Genomic DNA, 10,099 nt, shown 5'->3' with positions numbered 1-10,099 from the left:
TAAATCTCCGTTATTAACTTCCAAGGAGCTCTGCCTGCCTGGTCATTAACTGGCCTGTTCTCCTCTCCAGGATGGAGGAAAACGTGTCACTGGGGCAAGATCTACGACCTGAATCCGCTTGGCAGGGGTGACTCTTTCCCTACTTGGTCCTGAAATCCCTTGGGAGCACAGGGATGGAGGAGTGCTCCTGGGAAACCCCCAGGGTATCCAATGCCAAGGGACACCCTGCCCATGAGTCCATGCTCCTAGCAGCAGGGCTGGTAGCAGCGGGGAGCTTTTGGGAGAAAATCTGGGGAGAAAGTTTTGGGAAAATTTTGGGAGAAGCCCTGTTTTTCCCTGCCCATGAGTGAAACGTGTTCTGCAGCAGCGGCCCCAGACTGCATCCTGAACTTTGAACTGATTAGATTTCCAAGGGGGAAGGAAGGATGTCTAATTGTTTAATTTCCACAATTAGAAAAATATTTATCAATAATTAGGAGTGATGGCAGTGATTACACTGGGATTAAAGCCAGGCTACACTTCATCACCCGCCTTTCACTCAGGGACCTTATTTATTTCTTTTCACCCCCCAAAAAAATCCATGTACAGCTGCGTTGCTGCCAATAATGAATCATCCTTATTCACTGCCTGCACAGAACTCATTAATCTGATGATACCAGTGGTTCTAGGAAGGCTGCTGGGCACATCGTGCGGTCACTGGGCTTGGGCAGAAGAAAATTTAATTTCAGTGGGTAGGAAAATGAAGCCGAGCTAAAAATCACAATAGCACTTCCTGTGCCTGTGGTAGAGAGCTCAGTGGTTCAGCCAGCCACACACTCCCTTCCAGACTCCCTGGTGATTTTTCACTCTCATCACTCGTCCAAGGCAGGCATGGCTGAGTCCGGGGATCATTTTCCGACAGCTGCTCTTCTAAGATGAAGTTGTACCAATTAATAAAGTTGCATGACCATCAAAGTTTTCCATCTCAGAGGGAAATGTTATAGTTTCAGGTATTCTCAGGAGACCCAGGGCCGTCAGCCTTCATGGTCTGGGGCTCAGGTTCATCCTCCTGTGGAAGCACCTGTGGCCTGTGGCTGTGGCACCTTCAGTGCAATCTGGGCACTCTTAGAACACCCTTGACTTTTGGTTAAGCTTTGTTTTCAAACAACTTTCCACCAAAACAGCTCCTGGAAGTGTCCTTGGAGGAATTCCTGGGGGCTGGATTAGGTAGGGCTGCACCACAAGGTGTGCTGAGTGCCTGGGATGTGCCAATCTTCCCACAGCCCCTGTCCTTATCACCTGCGAGCGGGGGCCACGAGCTGTGTCCTGGCTAGGTCTGTGGTTCCTTCAACTCCTACTGGCTTAAATTTAGAGGAAAATCTCAGTTGTGGGTTAGTGAAGCTGCTGCAGGCAGTTAAGACAACTTCCCCACCGGAGCAGAAGTGTCACTGTCACCCGATGGATGAGTCCCATCACAACTTGCAACTCTGCAGTGGATGTTTGAACATGTGTTCCTTAAGTGTTTCTCAAGTAGGTTGTTCCAGGCAGCTCTGATGGGAAAACAATGGGCTGCAGCTTCCAGCTGGCAGATTATTCCTGTTATTTTTGCCATTTGTGGATGTTTCAAAGCTCTCGTGTGCTGTCAGTATGTGCTGAGATCCAAGAGGTCTGTGTGGAGAAGAGGACAGGAAGTTTGACGTTCTAAATTTATTATTTGTAAGGACTCCTTAGTGCTCTCAGGGTGTTGTAGAGGACCTTGGCACAGAGTGAGGTGGGAACTGTGGGACCAGGGCAGGTTAAAGTGGAGGTTCAAAGGGCTGAGCCTTGCAGGGGTGATGGAGTTGCTCCACATCACCAAGAGCATCAGGCACAGCCCAGGTTTCCATGATTCCTCCTGTACAGCCAAAGCCAAGCAGAAGAGAAGGATTTGAGGAGGGTTTAAAGCAGTGAGAAAGGATTTTGCAGTTCCTCACAAGCTGCTGCAGCTGTGGGAGGTAGAGAGGGATGGGAACAGTTGAGGTGAGAGTTGATCACAGGGATTTGTATATCCCGAGGTGTGACAGGGAGGAGAGGTGTGAGGGATGGTGTCAGCAACAAAAGACTCAGCTGCTGCTCCAGGCGCCCAGCTCTGGCCGGATGCAGAGGACTTTCACACAGGAAAGGTCAGAGAGAAGCCACTTCCTGTCAGGTTTTTATAGTCTCCACAGAATTACTGACATAAACTCCTTTGCAATGTGATACTTAAATATTTGAGCTATTTTTCTACTTTTAGAATAATAGAATTCCAGGATGGTTTGGGTTGGAAGGGACATTAAAACTCATCAGCTGCACCCCCTGTCAAGGCAGGGATACCTTCCACTATCCCAGGTGGCTCCAAGCTCTGCCCAACCTGGCCTTGGACACTTCCAGGGATCCAGGGGCAGCCCAGCTTCCCTGGGTAACCTGTTCTGGGGCCTCACCACCCTCACAGGGAAGGATTTCCTCCATTTTCCCACTCAGTTTGAGGCCCACTGAAGAAGTAGAGGTGCTGTAAGAGCTTTTAGGAGGGAGTACAGTTCATTTGTGACTCTCCACAGCACTTAGTATGTACTTAGAGCTTTTTTCCCTCATAACTGATGCATGTGGCATTTCCTCCTGCTGAAATAGGCCAAGAGAACCGGGCAGCACCGCCGAGCCCCGCTGCTTCATCTGTCTCAGCCTGAGCCGTGCGCGGTGTCCAGTTGGCAGCGAGGATAATCAGCCCAAGGGCAGTGGAAATGCTCATTACAGCACACTTTATTCCTCAGTATTTAATAAGTAATGACTCTGAAAAGCTCGGAGCGGGGTCTGTGCCCGTGCCATCTCCTGCTGTGTTCCTGTCACTATGGATAAGTTAAACTGGGTTGAATCGGGTCGAATTTTGGATGAATACCCACCAAGAAATTTTGAGATGTTGTAAGAAGTTTGGGTTATTGAGTGGGAGATGCTTCTTTTTCTTGACTTACGTTTCCTTTGGGGAAAAAAAGGAGGAAAGCTGGGCACTGCTTTCCACAGCTCAGTGTGTGCACAGAAAGTCCTCTGATGTCCCTCAACAAAATGAGTCTGGAAGGTAGAAACTCCCACAGGGAACAGCTTAGAAAGAAGCTCTGAAAGCCTGTGTTCCAGGAGCTGTGCCACGGGAGGCTCAGCTGGGGCTGGAAACAGTTGGTGTTACACATGAAGTTCCTGATAGTGATCAAATAATCTTTACTCACTCTGTGAGCAGGGTGATGGATCGCTGCAGATCCAGCAGCTAACCTTCCAAAGCGGGTTGGAGTGAGGTTTCTCTGGGAAGAAAACGTTCCCATTAGCTCAGTGCTTTGGCAATTTGTATCATCCGGTGAACTCGTCAGGAATTCACAGCTGGTGTAAAAGGATCGTCTGTTCCTACAGCACCTGGGGCCAGCCGGGCCCTACGTGAGGGTTTGGTGCAGCTGAAGGGGAAGATGCAGCAGGAGGAGGTGGAAGAGGCTCTGTAGAATCTCTGCTTCCCTCTGGAATGGTCCCTCTTTATTCTGGGGACAAGAATTCAACCATAACCTGGGTCCTTAATCCTCCTGAATGCTGGGCTGTGTAATCTGTTACTCACCCTCTTTTGTCTTGGAGACCTGATTTTCCTTTCTCCTCAGGCCCAGGCTGGAACATTTCAGAAACAGTGAAAGAAATGTGGAAAAAAAAAAAAGAAGGGAGGGGGGAACATAATGCTTTTAAATCTCAAAGATCAAATACTTGTGTTAATATCTGCTAGAAATTCCTCACAGAGATTTTGGCATATGTCAGTCTGGCACATAACTCCACCACAGCCACCTGCCATCCTGCCTGGAATTGTTTGTAGCTCCTTTGTGTTCTCTGAGCAGCACAAAGCTGTGGCGTGTCTGGTGTCACCACCAAGAAACAGACTCTGCACTAAGCCACGTGACAAACTTCCTTTTTTTCCCATTTAATTACCTTTCCTTGCATCAGCACTGTGTTTTAAGCAGAGCTTTTTCCAGTCTAAGGGGTCCCTGAACACAGGAAAACCTAGGGGTGTACGAATGAGGATGTTTTGTTCCAAAGAGAACAGAGGATTCCAGGATTGGCAGCTAAAATGAAAAGAACACCACAACACCAAGAATTCTTTCACAGCTGCTTTTTGGTTTTCCAGTCTCTGCCAGTTTAATAGCAGGATTTTGCTCCGTACATTCTGGCTTGAGGACTGGCACAGGTCCGACACGTCACCTCATTGTTGGGACTGTAAGTTCCAGGACCACAAACCACTGTGAAGAGAACAGAGTTGGGGTTCCAGCCAGTTTCCCCCCATCTCAGGGGGGCCAGCAGACATCCCCATGAGCCTTCCCAGTGTCCTGTGGGAGCTCCTGCCCTTCCCAGAGCTCCCTGAACCTCTGGCTAAATCCCCCCAACTCTACAACCTGCAGCAGGTGCTGCAAGAGAACTTGAAAAATCAGCAGAGAATTTTCTAGCAGGACTTCCATGAAGGGAATTGCTTCTTATGGGCTCTGGATCTTGAGGACTGTCACTCACAAGTGACCTGGAAGGAAAAAACCCCACTGCACTGCTTCTACTTTGCTTGGAAATGCAGCTACACCTGTGAGTGCACTGACACGCTCCACTGGCTCATTTCCTATCATTACATTAAATCTACAATGCGAATGTCTTCCCAAAGGATGAACAGAAATATCCCTGCTTTTGACCCCAATATTTCTCTAATCCTCCCCAGAGCTCTGTGCCCAGCGCTAATCAGCTATATTTAAATCAATGAGCTATATTTAAATGGATGTATTTTATATTTACCGCAGCAGCTGGCACAGTTCTGGTGGGTGTGGTGGTTTTTCCCAAAACCTGGACGACAGCTGTCAATGGGAGTCATGGAGAAGCTGTTGTCCACGTAATGTATTGTAGGAACAGTGGGAAACTCATGCTTCAAATCGTGCCTCAGCTGATGGAAAAACTTTCCAATTCGCTCTGCTGCCTAAAATTCAGAAGTATTGGGAGAATAAAAACATGGTTGGTTGATTGTTGTTGATTTAAAAATATCAGGAAATATTTTCTAGTCCTGATTTTCACACACTGACTTGTCACCTCAATTGTGAGTCTTCCTTGGCTTCAAGGAGCTTGGGATCAGACCTAGGTTGTGAGCTGATCCCAGGATTTAATATTTAGAAGGCAGAGAGAACAGATTTTAGAAACTGGCTACAGTAGACTTACTTTAAATTGCATTCCATTGACCAAATCATAAATTAAAAATTTCATTTAGAGGACTGGGAGTTCAATACAAATAATAATGTTTATCCTTCTTTATTATTATAAGCGAATACAAAGCAAGTAATGAGCCTGATTTTTTAACTGTTGTTTTTAAGCTATTTGTATCAATTTGACTTCTAAACCCATTTTTCTTCCTGAATGGAATTATTTTAAATCCACAAATCATCATTTACAGTATTAATCCCACAAAATCTGGGTAAAGATGGATTACTACCAGTCATATCTGCAGGAGCTAAGGCAGAGGTGGGGGTTAAAGAGGCAGAGAAGACACGAGGTGACTGACACAGAACCTGTTGGACTTTCCTGTTTGTCACATCTTCACAGTCGTAAGGATCCTTGTGGCAAAATTCTTCCCATTCTGGTAAAAATGGATTGACTGTGGATGGAGCAAAAAAGATCCATGAAAAAGGGGGGAAAAGATAGATTTAGGTCCTTGTGGTTTCTATCCAGTTCCTTCCTTTTTTTAGTAAGAGTCAGAGGTCAGCCAATATAAAATTGGGGATGAGGGGGGAAATAGGCTAAACTGAGGTAATGGAGCTAATTTCCCACATAGCACCCTCAGGGTCCTAAAAGAGCTGAAGTTTTATGTAAAACTAAAAATCTTTGGGTCCCCAGTTTGTCATGAAAGTTTCTTGACTTTACTTAGGGGAAAATATCCACAAAACTGTTCGATAACCTGTTGGATGGTCCCTCTTGGTGTGTGGTAAGAGCAGATACAGGAGTGAAAGTGGTCAGATAATTAAAGAACAACTTCCTTCCCTCAGTGATAAACCATCTCTAACTCAAGGCTGCATCAGGGCTGGTTTGTTTGTGAGGTTAAACCACCTCAGTATTGCCATGAGGGAGCTGTGAGGTTTTTGCTTTGGCTCTGTGCAGTTTCCTAGAATCAAGAAAAAAATTCAAGGCTGGATTGGATGGAACTTTCCTCTTGGTCTAGGGGAAGATGTCCTTGCCTGTGGCAGGAGGGGAACTGAATGAGCTTTAAGGTCCCTTCCTACCCAAACCATCCTATAATTCTAGAACCAGAGTGGTCCCAGGTTTACTAAAAATCAAATACTAAAAACTGAAATATGACAGTGACATTAGGGCATATTATGGGCTGTCTCCTTCCGACCATCCTCTCTAACCTTGGTAATAGCTGCCCTTGCTAGGATTGTAAAAAGTTGAACGCTACTTTTAACATAAAAACTGCGTTTTAGCTCCATCTGTGGGTAACAAAAAAAAATACAGGGACTCCAAAAAAAACCCAAACCAAACAAAAAGAATCCCAAAACAAACAACCAAACAACAGACCAAACAACCAATCAAACACCAAAACAAGCAACCAAACAGAAAACAAAAACAAAAACAACCCCCCCAAAAAACTAACCAAAAAAACCCACCACCCACACACAAACAAAACAAAGACCCCAGAACAACTTTCAGAGGTACTCTTGACTCTGCTGTCCTTCAGTGTTTATAGCACTCACAAGTTGTTCATAACAATAAATGATCCCTCCCAAATAACTGAAATCGGTTACCTAGAAAATTAACGAACAGCTCATACTGGAGGCTGTTCTTTGGTGTCCTGATAGAGTGGCACTTGTAGGACGACTCTGTGATGTGGCAGTTCAGGTAGGAGATGGTGCTGCTGAGGATTTTGGCTAATTTGTCTACGAACAAGTCATTGATTTTCAGCCTGCAGTGCACTGTGCTAAAGCGAACAGACACCTGATAGGCATGGTCAGCTTCCCTGTAGGCTGGGAGGAAATAGCTTGGGTGTGAATCTGGGGTGTAATCACAGATCAAATCTTAGATTATCAGTTTTTTGTATCTGAAGTATGGGCTATTATTCAAAATTAAATAAACAAATAAAGCTCAGTCATTAATTATGTCACAACATGTTCGTCCTTGACAAAGCTGCCTCAATAGTAAGACACATTTTAGTTTGAGGTATACAGGAATTTAGGTACTTACTGGAGATTCTGTTCCCAAATAATAAAAACAAAACAGGAGGTGAATAGTAAAATGGCACAGAACAAGCATGTCTACAAAGCTGTGTGTCTGAAATGGATTGGTGCCAATTCTATGCAATTATGGTGTAGGAGTAATTTTATTATTATTTTAAAAGTTGGTGTTTCTCAAGTATTTTTGGGTTGTTATGTTGTGGGTGGGAAGTGATGTTGATGAAGAGTAGTTACAAGACATGGAAGGGGATGGATGCAGATCTCAGATAACTCTGGAATTCTTGCAGTTAATGCTGTACCTAAGGGTAGAGATTATTTTATTGCCATGCATTCTTGGGATCAGTAATATTAAACTTTTCCCAAAACCATGAGAGGGTGTGTATAAATAAAAAAAAATAAAATTTCTATTCTGGGTTAAAATTTTAACTAATTATTTTGGTGTTTTTTAAATCAAGCATTGCAATAAACACAGAGTACAGAAACCTGCCAATCTACAAAGGCCATGTACTTGCTCCTAATTTAGCAATCTTACCATAAACCATGAATTTATAAGCTTCAACAATTTCTGTTTCTTCCTGTGTTGTAGTTTCAACGACTTTGTGGGAGAGAGTACAAGTGTAGGTACCAGACATTGACACCATGAAACCCATCACCATCAGCTTCCCTGACTCTGTCAGATTCACATATCCTTGCCCTAAAACAGAAATATTGGGTTACTGGAAATGTCCACTTTCTGATGTATTTAGAATATTTGAAGATGAAGTCTTGATCTTGTGCATAATGATGCTGGTTCGTGTTAACCTGAAATGATCTAAAATTTATTACTTTTAGGATTTACTACAAATTTCCTTTTAGCTCAAGTATTTGGAACTTTTAGAGGGAGAAGAGAAACAGAGTTTAATGTCAGAACTTGTGGAAATATCTGGCAAAAGGCTAAGGAACTATTTGGAACCACTGAGGGGTGTGAATAGAAACAAGGAAAATATGTGATATTTTTAGCCTGAACTAACCTTGTAAATCTCTTCCATCTGGACCAATCCACAAATAGTTGGGATCTATTACTCTTTCTTGAGAAAGAGCCAAGTCCATACAGACCAGGAACGGGCTGTTTGTGAACACCTTAACGTACACATTCACTGCAATACAGAAACAGGAAATGATTTAAATGCTGGTATTGAATGAAATCACAAAAAAAACCCCTAATTAAAAATTGTATTTAAAGTGTATTTTTCAGTTTTGGACTTGCAAAGTGTAATATTAAAGATTAATCTCCATTTGTTCTTAATTAGTATCCTGGAACTGTCCACAGTGTGGCTGGTGCTGACTGTTAGAGGGAGACACGTGTATCCCACACACAAACTGTGGTGCAGGAGGTAAAAAAAGCACCCGATTTTTCACTGAAACCCTCGTTTAGATATTAAATTTTCATCAGTGCTTCCAGCAGCACTGTGGGATAAATATATTTCCATCCTCATCTCCTTTTTCTTGTTCCTGTGAATACAAGGTTCCACGTGTACTGGTGCTACATAATGATCCCTGGGCTTAAAACTCCAAATTCCAGTGAAAACTAGATATAGATAGAAAAAAGGACAAATTTACCTTCATGCCTGGTGTCACCATAAACTTCATTCTTTCCAATTAAATCAACAGATTGCTCTTCCTTCGGTTCTGCTCTCACTATAGGGAAAAGTAATTGGAATATTAGAGATCAGTCTAAATGTGTGATTGTTAATCCTTTATTTCACCCTGTTTTTTGCCTAGTTTTGTTTCTTTTGTCTTACTTTCCTTTTTTCCCGATGCTTTTTTCTTAGCAGCCAGCAGGAGTCCTTGTTTTTGACCTGTCACTTTTTAATTGTTTTAGTGCCTATGCTACAAACCTGCCTGGATGTATCACGTTCCAAACCAGATGAGCCTTCCTCTTTACAACTGGAGTAGTTATAAAAATGATAACGTTTTTATAAAAGCTCTGTAGTGTGACCCTGAGATGACACAAGGTAGGGATCTCTCAGCCCCTTCCTTTCTGCAGAACACCAGACTAGTGTCGGCCACAAAGGTTTCTGTGACAAGAATCCCCAGGAGAGGTGAAAATTATTGGAAATAGAGTTTTTTTTCAGGCCATGGGCACACTGGGGTGGTCCTGCCTGACTGTTGTGTCCCGGGGTTAGGCTTGGGGGACAGTGGGATGTCACTGGAACCTATGCCAACCCCTCTTAAGGGTCTTCATTATCCACTCTGAGGGAAGGTTCTGGGGGGACATCTGGAGCGGTACCCATCAATGGGGTGTTAATGGAGCCCACCTGTCCCCTTTTTGGGGGCTTCATCTCCCACTCTGAGCTAAAGCTTTTTGGGGACATTTGTCCTCCACACCCACCAGCGGGGTGACGCTGGAGCTCACCCTGTCCCCTCTAACAGGGCCTCCATCTGCCACTCTGAGGGAAGGTTCTGTGGGCACTCCCCCCCACACTCAGCAGAGCGGGACCCGCTGACGGGCTCCGATCCCCTCTACCACCCTCCGAGAGGACCGGCCCCACACAAGCACAACCCTGCATCCCACCCCTAGCCCCACTCACCCCATCCCGCCGCCACCACCACGGCCACCACGCCCAGGAGAGCGCCCGGGGGGCAGCGGGTCCGCCCGCCGCCCCCCGCCATCCTCCCGCCGCCCCTCACAACGGCCGCCGCGGGCGCGAGGGGGCGCTAACGGCCCCCGCTCCCCCCTCCTCCATCCCCGCGCGCGCACGGCGCTTCCCGCCCTTTTTCCTCCCCTCAGGGCTGAGGGCGGGAAGGGTGGAGAGTCCTCGCCGGGCTCCCTCGCTCCTTCTCTGCTCCCTCGCCCACACCCGGTACTTTTTATACTGTTTTTAAAACATTCTGCTTCCTCGCCAGCACTCCAC

General features: G+C 45.3%; 1 protein-coding gene across 1 annotated transcript; it reads right to left on the bottom strand.

Moving 5' to 3' along the window:
• Window positions 1-3,964: 3,964 nt before the first annotated feature.
• On the bottom strand, window positions 3,965-9,857 carry ZPBP2 (zona pellucida binding protein 2). The gene is made up of 8 exons (XM_005531420.2): window positions 9,776-9,857; window positions 8,805-8,882; window positions 8,216-8,341; window positions 7,738-7,899; window positions 6,780-6,998; window positions 5,550-5,635; window positions 4,789-4,966; window positions 3,965-4,253 (listed from the first exon to the last, which is right to left on the bottom strand). Exons 1-8 carry the CDS (start codon window positions 9,855-9,857, stop codon window positions 4,153-4,155), a joined length of 1,032 nt encoding a protein of 343 aa, XP_005531477.2. The 3' UTR covers window positions 3,965-4,152.
• Window positions 9,858-10,099: the final 242 nt, after the last annotated feature.

The sequence above is a fragment of the Pseudopodoces humilis genome, chromosome 29, assembly GCF_049639895.1.
Source record: "Pseudopodoces humilis isolate 2021_Gansu_Grassland_sample_001 chromosome 29, ASM4963989v1, whole genome shotgun sequence".
NCBI lineage: Eukaryota > Metazoa > Chordata > Aves > Passeriformes > Paridae > Pseudopodoces > Pseudopodoces humilis.
The sequence above is the reverse complement of the archived record's forward strand: the minus strand, read 5'-3'. Positions and strand labels throughout refer to the sequence as shown.